This window comes from Argentina silus (genome assembly GCF_951799395.1).
Source record: "Argentina silus genome assembly, chromosome: 20".
Classification (NCBI taxonomy): domain Eukaryota; kingdom Metazoa; phylum Chordata; class Actinopteri; order Argentiniformes; family Argentinidae; genus Argentina; species Argentina silus.
The window spans coordinates 9350414-9373658 of NC_139674.1; the positions used below are offsets into that span (position 1 = coordinate 9350414).

The window sequence follows — 23245 nt, forward strand, 5'->3', positions numbered from 1 at the left end:
ACACATCAAATCTTACTATAAAGTGTCAATGTTTATTGATGTATAAAGTGTGTACACACTTTGATATTTACACCACATCTAAATAGAACATTTTATTGATGTACAAAAATATTTCAAATGCACAAATTCAACATCTTGTGCAAAGTAAAACATACAGCATTATGGATCTGACTTGAACTAGAGCAAATGCAGTACTGAATGGTTATGGAGACATTTGCTGTAATTCAAGGGCATTTATGCAACGACCACATCTGCATACAATGACTGAACGCTTGGACCTACAAATGATTGCAGGTTATTTGAATGTTGTCGTGACAACGGCTAAGTGACCATCCTGAGAGTATGGCTGATTAGTGTTTTTGTCGACTTCTTTTGTACACTGACTGATAGGCACTATAATATGATACATTTCATAAACATTCAGCAGGAAATTGACAGTATGATATGCTTTAGTAACACTGAACACAGCAACAATAGACACACACATGACAGTAAGAATAGCTGGTATTCAGGTTTGTGCTGCCTTACATCAGAGCCACAACATTCCACCTAGAATAGTCTCTTTTCACTTGGTTGCTCTGTTTCATCTCAGCAATGTAACCACTAATTGTGTTGCTCTTAAAAAGTCCTTTAGCACAAATAAAAGATGACCTGATAGAACTTTGTTTACTTTTCCACTGAGACCCAGTGTCGTGAAGTACTGTACAAACCAGAAAAGTGCAGAACAAATTTTAAAACACTAGTAAAGTAAATACCTAAAATGCTTTCTCTTGGCATGCGATGCCAAGTGTGCACAAAGCAATCGGCTTGTCGGAATGTTTGCAATAAAACCAAACTAAACCAATCTTTATTAACACATTTCTCTATTTTAAAAAAGCTAAATGGCACTTGGAAATGACCATTCAGATGGTCTCCATTGTGTCTGTCTATCTGTCTTTACTCTCCAGTATGCTGGTTGGAGGTCTAGGGGGTTGTAGACCAGCTCCTGCCCAAAAACCTCCCCCCTGTGCTGGGCCAGGTCCCTGACCTGCCACCCCTAGGCATCTCCCCTCCCCCTTGATGTCATCCTGTGTCCTGTGCTGTCATTGGATGGAGTGGTTGCCGGGAGAAGGCTTCGTCCGGCGTTGACAGTGCAGCACGGCATCATGGACAGTGGGGAAGACTAGCTCGGGGGTCGCGACCCCACTGAAGAATTGCAGGGTGCGGAGTTCAGCCAACAGCGTCCCTTTTCGGGCACAACACAGAATACATAGTGAATATATAATAATATAAGTTGTACAGTATCATACAACCATCAGTGCAGTGTTAAATGCTATTCAAAGCCTGCATCAGTGTGAAGGAATCTGAATCACAGGAATTGGTCTTATTGAACTTCCATTCATACTATTTCTTACACTTTGTTGTGACCAACTGTCTTAAAATGTATGTAACAGAAGGTTTAAACGCATATCACAGTTCTGTCCCTCATGCTCAGGAACAACTAATACTGGCTGTGTAATGTGTTATTAAGTAGAAGCACCTTGTGAGTTGGAAGCTATGTTTTGAGAATATGAGATAGGTGGGGAATTTAGACAACGATGGCCCCGGGGTGAGATACAGGTGTTACGGGACTAAGTTATCCGTCCTCTCCACGCACATGTTGTAGAAGGTCTTTTCGGTATATAACAAATGAATGTTCTAGTTTTGGTCAGAGGGAGCTGTGGCTTCCAGTAAACAGCTATTCTATTTCACCCGGGGTATGTTGTTGCTCTCTCCTTGCAAGTTTTTCTTTCTGTTGATTGTATTTTACTAGAGCTGAATTGAGTATCGAATGAACGATAATAAATTATTCATTTGATTTATCCCAATTTAAGGGGAAGACTCGTGTCAGTCTCACGTTCTTTATTTCGAGTGAAAAAGTGTTTTAAACCTCTGGCTCAGAGCTGCTCTCAAGTTCCTTCACATCAATAATGTAGCAAGGTATCTTGTATCAGACACAGGTAGCACAGATGAACAGGTACTCACTGCTGCACCCAGCGATGAACACACACACGTCCACAGCTGCATACTCCTTTATCACCTGCAGAGAGAAACCTTCATTAGGATATGACATGACAAAGTAGGACACTCAGACCGTGTGTGTTTGTGTGTACAACGTTGTAGAACGTTAAAACAGAATTACAGTGAGTAGAGCAGTAATGCTTCCCTGAGACTGAAAATAAGGAATCATGTCAGCTCTATACATGATATTTCTATCTGCAACATTGTGAGCGTTTCACCCTCCTGAATGCACCCCAGTGCTCTGGGCACTTAAGCTGAAGCTCTTACAAGTCTGATGGCCTTGGCTCCCACGGAGTCTATGAAGTTGACAGGGGTCCAGTCCAGTATGAGAGAGTGGATGGGACTGAGGGGCTCCAGGAACCTGGTCTCCTCTGAGTCTGACTCTGTGTGGGACTCAGCCACCTGCCCGTTCCCCTGCACGGCGAGATTGGTCTGGGAGCCGTCCCCAATCACCTCGTGGGTAACGCCCAACTCCACATCCTGAACCAATCACACAGGAGAATGATGGAGACTGATATGACAGTCAGCCAATCACAACTCTGCCTACACAAAGGCTACATTAAGGCCTCTCAGCAGATATATCACCTATGTCCAGAAGGACCTAGACACTAGTTTAGATTTGACTGGAGTGGATGGGTATAAGCAACATGGTAGTAGCTCCCCCGTGCGCTCTGACAGGCTGTTACACCTTTCCAGTCTTTTCAGATCTACAAGTGTCTAGAGGGCCATGGGATAAGGGTTATTTCTAGACAGGGCATCGATGCAATGATGTTCAATTCTGCCCAACCTTCAGGGGTTGTGATGACACTGTAAACATGTGGTGCGTTTCAACAAGAACCACGAGACAGAGTGAGATTGTGAGGGACAGGAGAAGCCAAATCACATCACACTTAAGTGATTATTTCTCAGCAATGGGCTCACCAGTTTGACCACGGCATTCATTTTCTGTGGAGACTTCTGATTTTGGCTTAGCCTCTCCGTGCTCTCCCTCTTCAGTTTTCTTCTGGCTTTCTGAACAGCCTGTAGCTGAGCGGGGTCCACTCCTGTCTGGAAACACAAATGCAAAGTTTGCTTGCTTGAATTGCCTTGCACATGTTTTATGTCACGTCATTGTGTCCACACTGGAAATGCATAAGAATGCTGAACTACTAAAATGTAAAAATGAATAAATAAATAAGGCTGAGAGACAATGGTTATATTTATTTGCTTTGCAGAGAAGAGATGTGCAGTTACCATGACAGAGGCATCACAGATAAAGACTCGTTCCCAGGTGCTTTACCCGGAACATAAGTTAGGCGAAAAAATTTGACTTGCACAACCCTGCATATTCCAAGTATGCGCGGGCACACACACACACACACACACACGAACAAGCACAAGCACACACAGATTACCTTCTCTTTGAGGGAATTCACATAGAGGTCACTGTTTGCAAAGTAGATTGAAGAGTTGGAGTGGAAAATCTTAATCCCTGCACACTCAGCCGCCTGAAACCAAGAAAGAATCACACATTCTCACTTGTTCACAGCCAACAGCATTTCATTGACTCTTCCCACTGGTATACAAGACAGACCACTACACTACACAGTAGAGTTCTTCTTAGTGGCATAGGCACATAATATTCATAAAAGACTGTAAAAAGACAACACATCTTACCTCTTCATATTCATCGACATCACAGTACATTCCTGTGTCTGGGACCTCGCCAAGGATAACGCTCTTTGGGCTGTGAAGCAGAAAGGGGACAGGAGAGATCACAAGTTACAGGAATTTAATTTCAAAAGTTAGGAGGCATCACATTTCAAATGATTTCTGTACCTACCCACATACTGTACTGTTTTACATTGTATAGTAAACTGATTATAAAAGAGCAATAAATGATTACTTGTGTGGCTTCTTTTTAAACTAAGAGAAAGGGCTCATCCCACTTAGATACTTGATAAGCAGGACAGTGAAGTACCTCTGTGTTCTGTAGATCACCGTCAGGATGGCGAATCCAATGGCCACCAGAAGCCCATAATCAAGACCCAACAGCACCGAGGCTACGAAGGCTACCAACCAGATAGCCTGGAGGAGACAGATCAACACAACAACGGTCACAGGTCCAAAAGATGACTTTTTCATGAAAATGAATCTGATCAGATCAGTGTGTGTCCTGTTCTCTGGGGCCATGCGGTCATGATGAGGTCAGGTGTTATCAGATGAGGTAGAGTTGCGGTCGAGACTCACCAGCTCGATCCTGCTGGTCCTCCACAGGGCAGGGATGTCCCTCAGCTGTTTGAACATTCCCAGCAGGTTCACCATAATTATGGCAGCTAATACAGTCTGAAAGGGACAGGAGGGGGAGGCGGGGGGGGGGGGGGGGGGGGGTCATAGTTAGGGTTTATTCCCTGTTAATGATTGGACATTCAATATTGAATTACAGTTGAGAATAGGATATGAGCACATGTTCGTTCAAATTCCATCTTTAAGTCAACCTCTGAATATTCTTAAAAATGTATCATTGTAACATATCTGTGAGAGATACAGCAAATGAAACTAACTGCTAACTTCACTTCCTCTTTATGCTCTACGCTGTCAGACAGATAACCAAAGAGGTTGGTGGGTTTACAGTTGAACCCACCTGTGGCAGAGGCCGGAAGACAAAACCAAAGGCTACCACCACCAGCAACACCACCAGTGAGGACAAGAGCCCCGCAATCTGTAAACACACACACACAAGATTAGATAAGTCAGCAATCATTAATCATTTGGCTTTCATTCACTGTAGATGAGAAGCGTTTTACGGCGCCAATTATGCTACTGTGATGAGGTCACACATTTGATGAAAGGGACAACTGTGTAATGTTAACAACAGTCTTGGAGACACACTAAGGACTGTGTAAACAGGAAGGGTGTGTGTGTGTGTGTTACCTGTGTCTTGCCCCCTGTGCTCTCCTGCACCAGGCTGCGGGACATGGAGCAGGTGATGGCGAAGGTGTGGAAGAAGGAGCTGATAAAGTTACACAGGCCCAGGGCAATCAACTCCTATGGAGAGCAGAGAGAGAGTTAGATAGACTGCAGGGTGGGCTGGCAGTCTAGGTGACCAGATCACCAGTAGATCACTGTAAGACCACTAGGAGATCTAACAGTGGGGAGCAGGGAGAGGGTTATAGTCTGGTTGATCACCAGTATATCACTAGTAGTGGGTCACTACATTTGACTTGAAGTTCCAGACTAACCTGATTCCCATCCACGCTATACCCGTGCTTCAGAGCAAAGATCTTGGCCAGAGAGATCCCCATGGAGAAGCCGACAACCGCTATAGCAATAGAGTCGGTTACCAAGTTAGGCAAAAGGGAGAAGTCTGGGATGGCAGGTGGGAGCAGCCTGGCAAAATAAACACCACACCATCAATGGAAAAAGGGAACACAGACACCTTGTAATAAAACGTTTATATATATTTATATGTTATGCAATCCCGCCAACAAGCACTCTTTGTTGGACTCGTAATGGGGAACTTGACGTACCCTGTTGGGATTTTCCCAACCACTTCCACTTGGTAGTTGTCAAACAGACTGAGACCGTAGGAGATCCCGGTCGAGACGATGACCACGATGATCTCTCCAGGGATGGGCCCGGGGAGTTTCTTCTTGAAGCGCTCGTTGATGTCTTTAACTCCGTAGAGGAACACGATACACACCAGGCCCACAATGAGCGTAGTGATGTTAGTGCTGGAAATTGTACTGAACACGGCTCTTACACTCTGAGAGGGGAGGGGAAGAGACAAAGGGGTGTGTGAGAGAAGTGGGAATGTGGGTGTGTGTGTGTGTGTGTGTATCTGTGTTTGTTCACAGATCAGAGCTCTGTAAACTCAATAAGCAAACAAGTGTGTGTGTGTGTGTGTGTGTTTGAGAGAATGAGAGATCATCACATCATCACAACTGTGTGGGATTATGTAAAAAGAATGTTGTCAGGGTTGAATCCAAGGTCAGTGGTTGACATTATTTCGCAATTTGTGGATGAGCACCCATAACAAACCATGTGTTTTCCACACAATAAACCACCAGACTCAACCCAGAGAAGGCACACAGAGGAGTTAGTGCAGACCAATGGAGAAACCCTAGGGGTGAGGGGCACCTGTTTCTTTTTAAAAAAAAAATACTTTAGTATTGTCTCACTTTGTTTCTTGAATTCATATAATTTTCTATCCATATTGTGAGATCAAATAGAGATGCCTATTCCAGGGCCTGAAGACCCCCTCTAGGTCCTTATCACTCACATAGAGGGCGGACAGCGGCCCGCTGAAGCGGGCGGTCTTGATGCCCAGAAGGTATTTGAGCTGAGAAACACAGACGTGGACTGCGGCTGCCGTGGTGAAGCCACGCACCAGGGGCTCCGTGAGGTAGATGGCCACGAAACCAAACCTGAGAAGACCGAGCACCAGCTGGGAGGAGAGAGAGAGAGAAGAAAGACAACAAACAATGTTGGAAACCCGTGTAACATTAGTACAGAATGTGTTTTGTTGTACCGTATTATGTGACAGGAAGTTTAACGTGGGAAAAGAACTTGAACAAATAGAACATGGAGAGAGAAGATGACACATCAACATGCTGCTCGCATGTCAATGTAAACACAGGTCTACGTTACTGCACTAAGGGTCCCACTGTGTTGAGTAAACTATGGCCAAATCTCAAAAGCCTATCCTTGTGTCCTCTTTCTCCGCCTTCCTTTCAAAACTCATCGGAGGATAAGGTGTGGGGTTCAAGGAAAGGACCTTCCAAATACCGTTGCTATAATGGGATTCATATCTGCATCTCTGACAACATCATAGAAATGTGCTCTGTAGTTTAATGTTGGTGTGTATGGGTGGTCCTCTCTCTGGAGAGTAGAAGAAAGTCTATTCCACCTGGATGAGTCCCACCAAGGTGGTGAGCACCACGGCCAGCTGGACCCTCCTGGCGTCGCGGGCCTCCGTGTCCAACATGGACGTGTTGGTGCCGTTCTGGTTCAGGGCCATGGTGTCGAACATGGAGTCAGGAGCCTCTCTCACCACCACGCCTCCGATCATCAGACTGATCACTGCAAAGGTTCCTGCGAGGGACAGTATAGGAGCATTTCAGATCATATATTCCATACCACTGTACCTAGAGTAGTAAGCATAGTAGGAATGTGTGGCCACCCAGTACGATTAAAAGACCAGGATGTCATACTGCATTCGATGAAAAATACAATGAGGGTACATTGGTTTAGGCTTTATGAGGTTGGGGTACGGGTATAACTAATGTCTGTTAGAGACAAAGCCAAAGGTCAAACCTGGGAACTTATATCACATTGAATCAGTATCATGAATCATCATCAATAAAATGACATGTACGGAAGACTCTCTCTCTCTCCCCATCCCTACTGCCTATTCAATACCAATCAATCAGTCTCCTACTGTAGCCAAGGCGTCAGGTCCCTTTATCAGTGTTGCCACAGCAAACACCTGTAGACACAGAGGCCAACTGCCAAAGCAAGTCTATGTGTCTGGCGTAAGAGGAATGAAGCACTCTAAAAAATACTTATCAGACCTTTCTATGTACTGATATATGACTTACAGAAGGATAGGGCTGTGTGTGTGTGTGTGTGTGTGTGTGTGTGTGTGTGTGCGTGCATGCGCGTGTGCATGTGCGTGTGCATGTGCGTGCGCGCTGTGTGCGTCTGGAATGTGCAAGCCATCTGACTGTGGATACCTCCGTGCAGTAGGCCCTCTTGCCCAACACTTGAACGGGCACCCAGATATTGCTCCATAGCGAGAGAGAGAGCTGGTTATAAGTTGCTAGAGTGACCGCCCCCGTTTAAGACATTGTTTTGGGCAGCGGCCATTTTTATTATGGCATTAACTATATCCGAGGTCATTTCAGATCTGCTTTTCCACAAGTGTCTCGTGACTCAGCAAACGGTCAAGAGGAGAGTAACGTGACTGCTGAAACATGAGACTGCACTGCGTCTCTTGCTCTTTCTCCCTCTTAGAACCACCCTGCCACTCAAGTTGAGGACACGCCGATTAGTTCCCAGTGAAAACAGTGTCAGATTATATTTACCTTAAATTTGAACTTGTGAAATAAGCAATTACTTTTGTCATGTAATCTGTAGTGGTGACACCCAGAATTGCACCCGAGGAAAGTTGGCGTGATTTGTCAGTGTGTACTTGGCACAGTAAAAAGGGCACAGGTTAAAAGGGTACAGCTGTCTAGGGGAAAGACAGTGGCGAGAATAACACAGACAAAACAAGGGGTTCCTCAGGAGGGCGTTTATTGAGGCAGGGGATATGGCAGAGGCCCATGGTTGGAATAGCTCACCTATTGATATGTGTCTGGAGGTCCCAAAGAAGGTGTAGAGCAGCACAGGGTAGAAGGAGGAGTAGAGGCCATACACAGGAGGCACAGCAGCCAGCATGGCATAGGCAAGACCTGGGGAAGGGGGTAAGGGAAGGAGAGAGAGAAATAAACAAATAGACAGCATAACACCCATTCAAACAACCTTATCTCCAAACAGGTGTTGGCCTTGTTGGCTCAGCCCATGGCTACTGACCTTGAGGTAGCTGCATGACCCCTGTACTGAGGCCAGAGATCAGGTCCCCTAACAGGTACTCCTTGACCGGATAGGCTGGTAGCCATGTTAGGATGGGCAGGAAGCTCAGAGCAACAGCTTTGGCCCTCTCAGACGAGCACCTGGAGAAGGTGGGGGAAGGGAGAGAGGGAGTGTTGTCTATCAGAGAAGCTTCCTGCCAACCAGATAATAGTGGTATATGACTGCCAAACATTGTGAGTGTATTAATGCAGGAAATATCATTGAATGCATTCCAGCTCCAGTGTCATCACGTTTTATGTCAGAAGTGATAACATGGCTCTTAATGACAGCTCTTGTTTGACAGGTGACTAAATGTCTACAGAGAAATGTAGAGCTGGGGTTAGAACACACCTATCTTCATGTAATATTCCAGACACAGAAATAGAACAGTAGTGTAGTAAGGAGTGCCACCTCATTCATACTTTACAATCAGTGATGTAGCAACTAGTGTTACTAACCAACCTCTGCAACAGAAGGTATTATACCATTCTCAGTCCAGTCACACGCCTGTGAGGACTAGATTGCCAGCGGCTTTCATTCCAATCAAGCAGTAGCCTAATATACCTGATTCAACTAATCAACTTAATATAGTCATCAATCAAGATTGTTGAATCAGGTGGCACTGCTTGGCTGGAATTAAACCCTGTACCTGCCCTCTGTGGAGAAGATTGGCCACCCTCTGGTGTTGATCTAGACTTACTGGAACTGCTGGGCCAGCTTCTGTTTGATGGTCCTGGGGCTCCTCTCTCTCCGGTGCAGCAGCTGGGTGTGGAGGTAGGCCTCGTCGTATACGGGCCGCTCCACGTGGTACATCAGCGGTGCGGGCGCATCCTCCGTGGTGGGCGTTACATGTTCCATAACACAGAGAGGATGCTGGGCATGTCCAAGAGGGGGCGTGGGGGTGGTTCAGGGCTGTGGCCTGGTGGAAAGATGTCTTCAATTCACTCTCTCTGTCTCTTTCCTTCGATCCTCTCTTCTCTACTCCTGTCTCTCTCTTTTCTTGTCCCGTCTCTCTCGGCTGCCTGTCTTTGGTTCACCTATCCTTTCTACCCTTTTCCTAGTAGAGTGGAGTAGTCACAAGTAACCAAGTAACAAGGTTCCTACACATTTTCCATTACAAAGAAAATAAACAAAACTGTGTCAATTGTTTTCTTTTAGCTTTTTCAATGCGTAGTAGGTCAATAGGTCTGGAAATAGTCAATATTGTATTCCATATCGTTCCAGACTTTCCAGACCTGCATAGGAACCCAGAGAGTTATAATATTAAAACAACTATTTATGGGGATTAATGTAAATATTTATGGAGATTACTGTAGGTTAAAAAAAGAACATTTTTATGAAAACAAGAGGGAGTTTGAGTCGAATTCAGAGTACATCCACCAATTTCACACAGGTCGCAAAACAGTGATCAAATATCTGCTTTTTGTAAAAACAAACTAAATCAGTGTTAGACTTACTTACTCTTATCAGTACAGAGATTGAGGTCCATCTTTGGTCAACGGGACTATCCAAACTACATACGAGGCAGATCGTGTTTGCCTTTAAAGCTTGCCAAACCCAGAGAATTTTGACCTTTCTCTACGGCCACTTAGCTGCAAGGAATCAAGTAGCCCAACTAAGAATAGATATCCAATATTATACCTTATTTTTTATTGGCTTCAGCTTCAGCTTCAATCGCCAAATGGCGAAAGGTGAAACATTACCATATTAGACTACTCTTTATTATGTCTAGAGTGTGGCTGGCTAAAAACAACTCAAAATGTAGAACTGTAAGATATCTACCTATTTTCATTAAAAGCCTACAAACTTGAGCTACATTTAGTGGGTACCAGGCTATTGCATGGTGGTTAAGGCGGTATAGGCTTCCAGCATCACAGGTGCAGAGATTTCCGAGAACTTGCCTGTGACCCGTAAACATAATTCCTGTCATTCTAATAATCTAACATTACTGAAAGAGCAAATTATTAAACATGGGATAAGGCGGTACTTAACCGGAATTTCTTGATTTAGTGACAACCACCAAGACATGATGGAGTAGCATCATCTTATCCAACAGTGACACAATCACTAACGCACCTTCCTGTTTAATTTCCCTTTATCCAGCTAGATAGTTCCTGATCCTACACTAACCAAACACGACCACTTTCTTAGAATAAAAGGGTTTTTGAATTATAAATACCGTGATAAATACGGTAAGAAAATGTTTTTGAACCAGAATTACAGTTTAGAGGGGAATGCAAGAATGTGGCACTCGGCAATTCAGTATCATAAACACGTGAAAGATGCATCGTAATGGACAGTTTCTTACCTCTTTTAACCTCTGCTAGGATGTCACACACTGCCGCGAATTCAATTTTAAACACCGACCGCGCATCAAAGCTCTGGTTACAGTTTAACGTCGGGAATGCCCTTTAACCACCGTCGACAGCTGCTCACTCCACCAGGGAAGTTCACTTGATGAGTGTGGAGCCTCCGTAAATGTGCTACGTCACACACCCTGCGATCATGGGACTTGTATTTCTTCTCCTCACAAGGAAGTGGAAAATTCCTCTATATTTCTTAATTCGCCTTCCCTCTCAAATGATTTTTGTCCCCCAATAAAATGTTCACTGGAATTATGATCAAGGGAAACTCTCATAAACCCTACAAATGTGTCATAGCATTACAAAACCTAAAACATTCTCAAGCCTAATGTAAAGTATTGCATTGTAATTTCTACATTATGTGTAGATGGAATTTACATTGTATTTAAAGACAACTTTCAATGACAGATTGTGCTCTCTTGTGGCCTATTCGACATGTAGAAACATCTGACCACATTTACCACCATTTAATATGGGTCGACTTATTTAAAAGACGAACCCTAAAACAAATGTTACTGTGTAAATATATAAACATCATTCATCATTCAAGTACACAATAAACATGAAATATTATAGTTACAATAAAAGTCCACCAGATGGCAGAGTTGTCTGCTTTTTGACATTACCATGTCTAGCCAACATTAGATAGGCGGCCCAATATATCATTATAATAACATTTACATTTACATTTATGGCATTTAGCAGACGCCTTTATCCAAAGCGACGTACTACAAATACATTTGTTTAAGTAAGTGAATCATCTATCCAACAGTCATCATAAGACAAAGTAATCAATGCTCACACCAGGGGCCATTGGCAGTCATAATGCCAGTAGGCTATGTTTCAAACACTTATGGATATGAGATAGATTATTTTCCATTAAGAGATTCTTTTTGGCCACTTGGTTATAGACCAATTTTGTAGAGTGACTGAGATGATGTTGTCCCATCGACTGTGCTTTTTCCTCTCCACCATTCAACTTTGTAGATTTTTGTAAGTCTTCCCTAGGCCTCAGGGTCGCATTCCTGAGCAGTTTTGTTCCTCTCCATTTGCTCAGTTTGTAATGACAACCTGATCCACACAGTGTGTAATTGATTCCTTTGCAAATCAGAGACCCTATCAAAACAAAGATATTAATTCCAAAATTACATGAACATCCCTTCAGGGCCACAATTTACCCATCTTCTAATGGCTACTTCTAGCATGATAATGCACCATGTCACAAAGCAAAAGTCGTCTCAAACTGGTTTCATGAACATGACAATGAGTTCAGTGTTCTTCAGTGGCCTTCCCAGTCACCGGATCCAATAGACCACCTTTGGGATGTGGTAGAACAGGAGATTCACAGCTTGAAAGTGCACCCGAAAAATGCGTGATGCAATCATGTCATCATGGACCAGAATCTCAAAGGAATGTTGTCAACATCTTGTGGGATCAATGCCACGAAGAATTGAAGCTGTTTTAGTATAGCTGCATTAGTATAGTGTTCCTAATAAAGTGTTAAATATACCGCGTATCTTTCGCATTATAGTATATATAGTATATATTATATATAGTATATTTAGTATTTAATTATAATTATAATACATTGATTTCACTGTGATTCATTTTTTTTTCTAATTGTATTGTGAGATTATTTGAAGGTATACACTCCACAATAAGAAAGTGAGTATGTTGATTGTTACTGCTATAATACAATTGGTTATAAGAGATAAGTAGTATAAATGCATACATGGGTATAACTGTGTGTGTGTGTGTGTGTGTGTGTGTGTGTGTGTGTGTGTGTGTGTGTGTGTGTGTGCGTGCGTGCGTGCGAGCGTGCGAGCGTGCGTGTTTGGCGAGCGTGCGTGCGTGCGTGGGTATTGCGGCCCAATCATACAGAGTACAGTACATACTTTATTCGGCCCCACCAGCATCAAAGTTGCACATCCATAGACATATGTCTAGACTAGACCAAAATGCGTTCTTGCACTCTATCTAGAGCGTATACATAGAGTGCAATAACGCATTTTTTAACACAGCCAATATAAAGTTAAAATAGAGTAGCATGTTAGTAAGAAATTACATAAAGGCTGGCAAAAGCTTGTGGATGTAAAATCATGTGATAACTCACTTGTCACTGTCAACCCCACTCAGATTAGGAGGATCAAAAATGTTACAGCCTTGCATGGGGCCACCTTTACAGCAGCTATATGAACAGAGGACCCTTTCATAGTCTTATTTTCACCAATAAGGCTGCCAGACCTGACCGAGCTGATACCAGTTCTCCAGCCAGCTGGCACTAACGGGCGACTCCAGAGGCTGGAGTTGGGGCTGCCAGTTATTAAGAGTGCCCTATAGGCCTCATAAGCCCCATTTGCAGGACCTGTGTGATGCCATCCCAAATATATCTCCATTCTCTCAGTTGGTGCATCTATATCTATCAAATATATCTATATAAATAAATCTCTGCCTGACCTGTTAGGGGCTCCGTAGTATTCAACTCAGAAAATCAATCTCATAATAAAAAATTAAAAAATCGATTCTGCACTTTTGGAGTCGATCTTCGCTGACTGACTGAGACGGATATTGCACCATCTGACAGACTGACTCAAATAAGAGCGACTCAACACTTTTTTGAAAATAGGTAATGATAAAACGTGTGTAGTGGGGCTCATGTGGCTATTGGAGCAAATACATAATTAATTTTGTTATTTGTATTCTACCCGGTTTTCTACCAGCCTAATTAAATGAATGAATTAACCAAACCTCAAGCACTTCATTGTTCAAAGTGTTAGATTACAGTGATTCATTCCAGTTAGTCAAGTGTTTATTTGTGCTTTGCAATTGGATATGTGTTTAGGATTTCACCCTGTGAGCTAAATGACTCAGTTGTAACTGAATTTGGATAATCAATTAGTCTAGATAAAACAGGGGTCTGACATGTCAGGAAATGTCTTTGAACAAAAGTGAATTGTTGTCTTTGCAGCTTTAGTTTGTGAAGTAGTTTGCGACTACACTTCTGTACAGTGCTGTCACTGGACACCACTTTACTGTAATGTAATGTGTGTACACCCTTCAATCAATGTGCAATGTATTACTTTATAACAACATTACAGTTAATATAAAACATCACATAGGACAAATGCATACATTCTGTATCAAATTTCAGGACATAATGTAAGTGTTGCCTTATTCTGTAATTCTGAAAAACAATATAGTCCGCCACTAAACTGACAGTCATAGCCAACAAGTAAATCATGAATCACCTGCAATTGAGACAGGTGACCCACTCGTACAATGACGAATCACGCCCACTTCTTGACAAACCAAGGGCAGTGCTAATGCTGCATTTGTATCCCTTGTGTTCGTTCGTGGTCTTGACTGAATAAGGAAATGCGTTAGGAACGCTGCGCTGCGAGGGTGCTTTTTAAACCAGAAACCCTGTATGGACATACAGCCAACATTAAAACCGCGCAGAATGCGTTGATAAAGACCACAAGCATACATTTACGCACGGATTTACAGTATTGGCTGTTCCGATTTTTTTTTTACCATGGGGAGAAGAAGACCACATGGATATGACGAAGATTTCAGCTTTGTCAGTCCAGTTGTCAAATATTTGCTTTTCATTTTTAACTTAATATTTTGGGTAAGTAGGCTATGTTTTGTTTTTTATCGAGCAGTTATTTGGGCTTTTCTCTCTGCTATAACATCTGTCAAATAATAATGTGTTTGTAGTCAGTGCGAATTACTTTTTGATGACAATTTAGTGATATGCGTTAGAGAGCAACGTCCAATAGCCAAGTAACGCAACTCCAGTGTGTTGCTGTTGGTTAAACATTTATTTCTGGTGTTTCTTATGTGGAGTGTAGGAGAAAGTGCCTAATTCTATTTCCAAGGTATAATAAATCATATCATACACACAGTATTTATGCTGAATATACCATATGACCACCAACAACAGGGGGGTTCAGTGACATTTCAGTCACTTGAACTTTGTCTACACGTTCAACAGGATTAAAGTGTCATTTAATGTCTATGAAAACTGAAAAAACGTTATTTTCATCAACCCACCTTATCTATGGAACCTGATATTAAGGTCGATATTTATTGCCTGTTTTATATTTACAAAGGTGGAGATTGTGCAAGAATGAATTGTTAGACTACACTCCTTTCAATGTTTGATGCCAAAGGGATTCTCCTGCTTATTTGCTTATGAACATGTTTAAACAATGTTTTACCAGTGAGGAATGGAGCTTGCTAAGGAATGCCTACACATACCTGCACACCAGATGTGTTCAGCTGTCCTATTGGACAATATTCACCTTGTTTCGAAACTATAAGGTTTTTTCAATCACTAATACATTTCACAAATGTACTGTTGATGGACCTATCTATACTGAGAATCTGTCTAGATACAATAAGATTTGTAGATCAGACTCTCTCATTACAATAACAATGTGTAAACCTACAGGCTTAGTAAAAAGAAACCTCCATTGTTGTTTTTCAGGCTTTAGACACTGTACTTTATATGCCAATCCACTTTCACAACTTTTTTTTTTTAACCACCCTGTTGCTAAGCAGCACAAAGTTTCATTTATTCATATGCTGATGGTGCGACACAGGGTTCTTTGAGAAGAGGGCCCCATGCTTTCTCCTCTCTCCAAATCTGTTTAGTAGTCAAAATGAGTGCATAAATTATGCCTCTTGGATACTTCAATCAAATTCTACCAAGGTATTGAAAATGTTCTATGTGAGAAGGCTATTTGCTCTTTTTCCCCCTCAACCTTGAGAGAGGGCTTGATACATTTACAGGTTTCACTATCATGAAGTAACATTCTCTCTTTTTTCCCTGAATGAGCTTTTACTCAAAGCTTGTATCAAAGTTATGTGAGGGTCCCATCCTTTTTTCCTTGTGCCACCATCAAAGGTACTTGGTGACACTGTCAACACTGTTCTGAAGGACCTGTAATGCAGTGGGAGAGATGTGGGAAATATGTCATCTTTCAAAGTGCCATCTCATCAAATCTTCCCCACCGAACCTCCACTCACCGTTGTACCTCCCTCACATGACAATGGGTGCTTCTCTTGCACACCGTCAGAAGTGCAGAATATCTCATTTTTTAAGGCAACAAGCCGTTAAACAGTAACAATGTAGGAAGCAGAAGGTTGCCAACTATGCAAAGTTAACACTATACAGCGTGTGTCAGCCAACTGTCAGGTGCTTGGGGAGCCGTAGCCTCTACTGTAAGGGGATTTCTGACTAAAACAAACAAAGAACAAATGCAGACTGAGATTTCCAATGTGGGGTTTTAGTCTGTACTGCTGTTTAGTATTAATGGGCTTTGACGTGGATTAAAGTCCAGTTTTGCGAGCTTGTAACAACTGTTCTTTCTATAAAATGTGCAGCAGAAACATAGCATTCCATAGAGAGGCATGAACAGAGAAGTGGTTAGGTTAGAACACCTGCCAATAACAGGAAATGCCTAAAACACTTTCATTTTGGAGTTGGTTGTTGGTTTTACAGTGTTGATGTTTTTTTGTTTATCTGCACAGAGGCTGCCAGAACAGCACACTCCAGTAACACACTTGTAACAGGGTTAGTGTTAGGTTCTATCGCAATGAACTGTACTACAAGCTATGAGTGAGCAGCACATGTCAAAGTGGCCTTGTACAAACTGGATAAGATCTTGTAAAAACTTGCATCTCGGCTGTGAGGAATGCATTGTTGATGTTATTTTTCCACCCCCTCTGGCTAGCTGGAGAATATGTCAGAAGGACACACCATTTCATAAACTGTTAGAAGTATTGTTGTCATAAATATCAGATATGGAGTCATTACAAATGTGAACAATGGTGTGAGAGAGGTTTTTTATTATTATTAAGAAACCACCATGAAAGGTATTGTGTTACTGTGACAGAGAAATTCAATTTTCAGAAAATACACCTGAAAACTCAACTCAAACAAGTTGCTTTATGCTGAATCTGTATACTTAGGTTGCATGTACCCAGAGCTAACTTTTTGTACATAAACAGGGTTTGTGTAAGGTATCCTCCCCTCACTCTGTGAACAGACACTGCTTTTCCCTCCTTCAAAGTGCAAGGTACAGTCTGGTAACTGGATACAAGGGTGGGAGAGAGGGATCGCTGTGGGCTCCCTATTATGTTGGTGGAGCTGTGCTTGAGTCTCCCTGGGTGGAGTAGGAGTGAATGGGCCCTTGTAAGAAAAGGTCCTAATCGCTGCCATATTGTTTATTTAGCCAAAGGAGAACTGAGGGGGACACGTTATTCTGCAGATCGTAGTCTCTGACACATTCACGCCTACCTCCCGGAGAGTGTTCCTGATCTGTGGGACAGTTGTTGTTTTTTTCTTAATTATGGTGAGCCTTCTGCGGTCATCGACTGTAGAAGTCTTTCTTGGCCTACCAGCCTGTTTGTGATTGATAATCACACAAATGAAGGGACGAAACCCACCTGTGTGAGGAAAAAGTTTGACAATCATTTCTGTTGAATGTATTTGTTCTATTCACGTGTTCTGCACATGTTTCGATGTATTACGAGCATCCTCATTTCCAAGAGTGCAAGAGTGCTGTAGCTTCTTACTTGCAGAACAGAAACTAAACAACTTATTCTGTTTCTAGTTTTGCTGTATGGGGAAGTACCCCAGAATTGAGAATTGTATTGCTGTGCATGCTTCATGAACTGGGGAAACTTTGCTTCATCACATTGTGTACCCTTGGTGGTTAATTCTTGTGAGCGTAGCAACTCACATTATCTTTAGATAATAGTTAGTGGAATTTCCACGACACCTGACTAACCAGAAACACCTGTCAAGACAATTTTCCAATACTTTTGGTGCCCTGAAATAGGGGGACTATATACAAAAATGGTTGCACATTTTTAAATGGTGACACAATCTGAAAAAAGAAAACGTTGAATTAAATCTTGGAATCTCTACTTTAACAGTATTAATTATTGGATTGTTAAATCCAAACTGTTGGATTATAGAGCTAAAAGAAGACAAAATGCTTCCTCTTTCCAATACTTATGGAGGGCACTGTAGTTTCTCCATAAAAAATATCTAAAAGTTTATTCACATTTTTACTTATTAACTGTAAATTAGCTGTTGCCTATAGTTACTTTAGCCGGTGCGGTGAGTCGGCTAATGATGTGCTGAAGCTGAGGCTGACACTTCCTCAACGAAACAGGCAACATGTTTTACAAAATAAAAGCAGCAAAATAATCCTATTATTGAGGGGGACAATGTTTCCTACTTCTTACATTCCCCCCTCCCCCCGATTCCTACGCCCTTGCTACCTACTGGTATCTAACCTGGTAAGGTTGGAGTCTTGCAAGGGATTCTAGATTGTCTGTGTATTTTAGACTTTGTATAATTTCAATGGTAAAATTCCTCACTCTGACTCAAAATTGCCACTCCCAGGACAAGTATGAACATACTGTGGCAAGAAACACTCATATTATTTTATTGTGCAATGCAGGCCCGACACCATGGAAGGGCCATTGATTTTGTTTGGGGGGGCGGGGAAGGGGGGCAAAGGGTAGCAAGGCCGGAGGTGTCTATCGGCAGCGCTAAATAGATAGACATAGTATATGGACCTATAGTAAATACAAATATGAGATTAAACATTCAAACACGCCCCCGGAATATCAACAATTCAGAAGGGAAAAAAAAAATTCTTACCTTTGGATTGGGTGGGCAAGACACACGTTTGCCCATAGCCCATAGCCACTGCCGGCCTTGGTGCAATGCCTAAATCAGCAAAACAATAAAGTATGACAATATATATGACATTTCTCGTTTTGTTCACCCCATTTCTTCAGATGATTGCAATGGTGATGATGTCAATTGGCGTTTATGCAAGGATGACGAAACATGCAGGTAAGCGATCTTCCATTGAGGGAATCAATGCTTCCATTCAGTGTGAGATGGCCTCAGTGGGCCCAAACTGTATAGAGTTTCCACCGATGCTAGTATGTCTTTGTGGTGCTCTCCAGCTGAGTTCAATAGGCATGGTCGCAACAAAGGTAGCAATGCCCAAGGTAACAGAGGAAGTTTTTGGTCTGTGTCTTTTATTTGATTCCTTTTGTTATGAAGAATGTCAGAAATGCACCTCACAAATCCTACTCCTGAAGTTGGAGGAATCTCCCAGAATGTTTGTAATTCCTTCTCAGATTATGTATAACCAGCTCAAATGGATTTGGCAAACCGATAAAGGTCACTTGTTGGTCTTTGAAGACCAACTGGTTAAAGATTTCGCACTCTGTGTGTTTTGAAAATGATGCATTGCACAAGGGATTTGATGTACTGGTACAATCTGTTACTAAAATGTTCTCACTTTCTGTAACCTCTCCACCATGTCTGCTCCCTTTCTCTTTTGCATTCGTCTATCTCTTGCTCTCTGTCCTTTTGCTACTCTTTCTGCTTTCTCTCTCTCTCCCAAACATTATTCTGTCATTCTCTTACATCTCCCTCTCTTTCCACCTCCCTCCCTCATGCCCAGAGGCGGCCATGGCCTGTCTGGCAGTGGACCCTGCCATCCTGCTGATGGTCGTGGGGGTCCTAATGTTCCTCATCACCTTCTGTGGCTGCGTGGGCTCCCTCAGGGAGAACATCTGTCTCCTGCAGACGGTATGGTGGTCTGGCCCAGGCCTAGTTCAAACTCTTTACACAGTGCATCCTTCCTTACTTCCTTGAAGTAATCACTGATCTGCCTAGGTGTGATGGGTGAAAGCAAGGGGGTGAAGACATTGCCCTCACCTAGCCAATTGCATGCAAATCAGTGATAAGTTATGAAGGATGTATTTGAAAAATATTGCAATGCAGCCACCATCAACCACAGCCAACTTCCTGGTGTTACAGTGTCTGTGGGGTTAATGTTTATCTCTGAGAGACTACTACAACACACATGCTCTCCTAACCTCACACTGAGTGACCGACCATTACACTGATAATAAATCAATGACTAACTTCCTTTTTCTCACAGTCTCTCACTCTCTCTTCCTCTCACTTCTAGTTCTGCATCTGCCTGACTATAGTCTTCCTGCTACAGCTAGCTGCAGGCGTCCTGGGCTTTGTCTTCTCAGATAAGGTACAGTATTGGGTCACACACACCTTGACCATGTCAGTTCCCCACCAGTTGTTTGAATTCTTCGCCTTGGTTCTTATCATAAAGATTAACTGCCAACCTGGTCTCAGACCATCTCTCCTCTAAGTCTTATTTTTGGACTATAAGACATATCATCCATTATCACCGTTTGATATGGACCTGCACAAAATTAAAGTAATTAATGTAAGGTACAGTCAAAGACTTGCTAAAGCACTCTCTCTTTCTGGTGGTACTGTACTGTCTTGTGACCATTGACTTGTCTTACACAATTTACCTCAAAGGCAGTTGAATCACACTGTCCTCTTTTGTAGTAGACCTGTTTCCACATAATGAGACTTGTTAATGTTCGTTTTCAGACATCTGTGACTCTGTTTAATGCTTCATTTATTTTGGGAGGCCTTAGAAGATAGAACCCAGTCCGTGAAGTTTGTTAACAAAAAACAAAACAGGCAGCTTTATTTTTGTAATTATTAGATTAGCAAGATGAGCGTACATATTATTGAATGATTTTATGGTAATCAGTACAAGTGGCAACAGAGTGTCTTCTTCTGTATCTTCTCAAGGCCAGGAATAAAGTGAGCGAGGTCATCAACAACTCCATCGTTCATTATAGGGATGATCTTGACCTGCAAAACCTCATCGACTTTGGTCAGAAAGAGGTGAGGACCACCTGGAAATATGAAACATATATCCTCACACTGTTGTGCCAATAAACCACAGTTTTTTCAGTATTGAGGCTTTTCCCTGATTTTCTCTACCTTTTTATAAATGTGTTTGGTCCATAACACCTATCATTCTTCTTAAAACATCCCTACCTTATTCTCATGGTCTCCTCAGTTCAGCTGCTGTGGAGGAATCACCTACACAGACTGGTCTCAGAACATGTACTTCAACTGCACCCCAGACAACCCCAGCAGAGAGCGCTGCTCTGTCCCCTATTCCTGCTGTCTGATATCCAAAGACGAGGTCAGGGCCGTGCCAGTGTCTGCTATTATTTAATATTCATTAATTTGTATGATCTGACTTACCACAGTTTGGGAATCATCCACTGACTACATTTCAATGTGTGCTTGCACAGTCAAATTCAAACTTTCCTCAGGGTCAAGTTTAATCATTTAACCAACTCATATTTCAGTTACCTGTGCTTGTTTGCGTACGCGTCTGTCTTTGTGTCTGCAGGCGGTCATCAACACCATGTGTGGCCAGGGCATGCAGGAGCTGGACTACCTACAGGCTGGGGCTTTCATCCACACCAACGGCTGCATAGACAAGCTGGTCAACTGGATCCACAGCAACCTGTTCCTACTGGGAGGCATCGCCCTGGGCTTGGCCATACCACAGGTGGGTATCAGTCAGTCAGACACAGTTTATTTTATACATTTAGATTATATTGATGTATGGACTAGTTGATATAGCAATACTCTGATAATATACTGATATAACTCAAACGCAAGTTATGGCGTTACGGTGTGGTGTGAAGTCTTACCAACAACTTACGGGAAATAAGGAACCATAGAAAGCCAACCAAGGAAATAAGGAACCATAGAAAGCATCATCAGCATTATGATGGCGCTCTGTTCACCCGGTCTCTTTGGGTTCCCTGGGTTCTCTCTGGTAGCTGGTAGGGATCCTCCTGTCTCAGATCCTGATCAACCAGATCAAAGACCAGATCGAGCTTCAGAACTACAACCATCAGCACCGCTCAGACCCATGGCAGTGACCGAGACTGATCTACCCAGAACAGATCAGACTGGACCAAAGCTCTGGGTGACCAGCTCGGGAGAGAAGAGCCAGACTGCAAGCTGGTGTTTCATGAGATGTTTTGTGGGATTCTACCGCCCTCTGCTGGACGTGGACCAGGCTGGCATGTGTCAAGACAGAGTCCTCTACATTGTTTTTAAAGCCAATTGTACGCCTGTTTAAAGACTTTAAAGGTGCCTGCATGTTTCTTTTTGGATCCACCAGGTAACAGGCATCAGGACAGTTGGTCAGCTGAGCAGTCAGGTGGGGCATTTGATCCTTGCAATTGGAGAACTCCTACTGTACATTTAAACTTATTCGTCATTTGAATTCAGAACATCTCAATATATATCGTAAACTGTAAGTTAATGAAAAGGGAAAAATGGTGTATGTAACGGCAATCAGAGTCCAAACACTGTGCAAAGTAAATTAAACTTGATGTAGTTAGGGTTTTGTAAAATGTACTGTATGTTTACAACATTGATCTGGTGTTGATGATCATTCAGTTATCCCCTTCAACTCTGTTAAAAACCAAGACTATTAAACATTGCTCTTTTCATACATGGCCACCATATAATGTAAGAAGGCTTGAATTCAATTATTTCAGGGATATTTTGAGTAATATTTTTAAGTTAATGTAATATTTTGAGTAAAGTGTGACTGTTTGCTTTTGCCATCAAGCGTAATATAGCTAATATTTCAATTCACACAGCATCCTTAAATGTGTAAATTATTGTTGTTAACTATAATTATTAGTGTTAAAATGTATATTTTGAGAACATGTACAGTTACATTCCTTTAAATAAAAGGCTTTTGGATATTGAATCCTTGTGGGTATACAAACAATACAATTGTCTGTAATTGCAGTTTATTCGTGGGATGGATATTTCCTAAGATCTCGTCGAACATGGGATTTCCTAAAAATAAAGCACAACAGAAAGGGCTTATTTATAATAAACATGCCTTATTTTCCGTAACGCCTTCATGCAAGGGTTGGTGTTTAGATTGGTAAGGGCTTCAACTACAATGTTTACACTCATGTTCTCACTCTCCATAACATAACCATGTTGGGCTGTTCACACACTGTATATGATGTCACTTCCCTTTAACAAAATTTTGGTCCATTGACAACAATACCAGTCACCGTCTTTTCCTCTGTGTTTGGGCCAAGACACTGACTCCAAACAACAGCTTTGTCAAGCATTACAGTTGTATATGTCTTAAGTTGACTACTGTATTTAACAGTATCTCAAGACATTCTTTCCCAGTGCTGTGCTCTTAGCATGCATGCTGTGACCTGTCAGGGGTGGGTAAGGATATAGGGGCTGAGGTTGTGGGAAAACGAAGAGAATAACTATAATGGAACAAAACTAGGATGACGATATCTCCCGAACATCT

General features: G+C 42.3%; 2 protein-coding genes across 4 annotated transcripts; one reads left to right on the forward strand and one right to left on the reverse strand.

The window, feature by feature from the left end:
* Window positions 1-12: 12 nt before the first annotated feature.
* Window positions 13-11083, reverse strand: slc26a5 (solute carrier family 26 member 5). Of its 3 annotated transcripts, none has more exons than XM_083691978.1 (18): window positions 10943-11083; window positions 9335-9553; window positions 8596-8735; window positions 8364-8474; window positions 6929-7113; window positions 6302-6466; window positions 5550-5785; window positions 5262-5409; window positions 4954-5067; window positions 4664-4741; window positions 4270-4365; window positions 4001-4107; window positions 3697-3766; window positions 3435-3527; window positions 2962-3087; window positions 2308-2520; window positions 2005-2059; window positions 13-1225 (listed from the first exon to the last, which is right to left on the reverse strand). In XM_083691978.1, the coding sequence occupies exons 2-18, from the start codon at window positions 9490-9492 to the stop codon at window positions 1083-1085; spliced, it is 2238 nt and encodes a 745-aa protein (XP_083548104.1). In that variant the 5' UTR covers window positions 9493-9553; window positions 10943-11083; the 3' UTR covers window positions 13-1082. The 3 variants fall into 3 exon arrangements, with proteins under 3 accessions (XP_083548104.1, XP_083548105.1, XP_083548103.1); XM_083691979.1 differs by having other exon boundaries at window positions 9335-9734; XM_083691977.1 differs by having other exon boundaries at window positions 9335-9691; window positions 10943-11074.
* Window positions 11084-14360: 3277 nt separating this feature from the next.
* Window positions 14361-22672, forward strand: tspan33a (tetraspanin 33a). The gene is made up of 8 exons (XM_083691746.1): window positions 14361-14628; window positions 18822-18879; window positions 19502-19629; window positions 20015-20089; window positions 20671-20766; window positions 20945-21073; window positions 21287-21448; window positions 21726-22672. The coding sequence occupies exons 1-8, from the start codon at window positions 14533-14535 to the stop codon at window positions 21825-21827; spliced, it is 846 nt and encodes a 281-aa protein (XP_083547872.1). The 5' UTR covers window positions 14361-14532; the 3' UTR covers window positions 21828-22672.
* Window positions 22673-23245: the final 573 nt, after the last annotated feature.

Coding starts and splice junctions, on each gene's coding strand:
- tspan33a (XM_083691746.1), top strand. CDS start 14,533: ATGGGGAGAAGAAGACCACATGGATATGACGAAGATTTCAGCTTTGTC. Junction 14,629..18,821: donor TTTTTAACTTAATATTTTGG/GTAAGTAGGCTA, acceptor CCATTTCTTCAG/ATGATTGCAATGGTGATGAT. Junction 20,767..20,944: donor TCGACTTTGGTCAGAAAGAG/GTGAGGACCACC, acceptor TGGTCTCCTCAG/TTCAGCTGCTGTGGAGGAAT.
- slc26a5 (XM_083691978.1), bottom strand. CDS start 9,492: ATGGAACATGTAACGCCCACCACGGAGGATGCGCCCGCACCGCTGATG. Junction 5,410..5,549: donor GTTGGGAAAATCCCAACAGG/GTACGTCAAGTT, acceptor TTATTTTGCCAG/GCTGCTCCCACCTGCCATCC. Junction 3,528..3,696: donor ATGTCGATGAATATGAAGAG/GTAAGATGTGTT, acceptor TCTTGGTTTCAG/GCGGCTGAGTGTGCAGGGAT.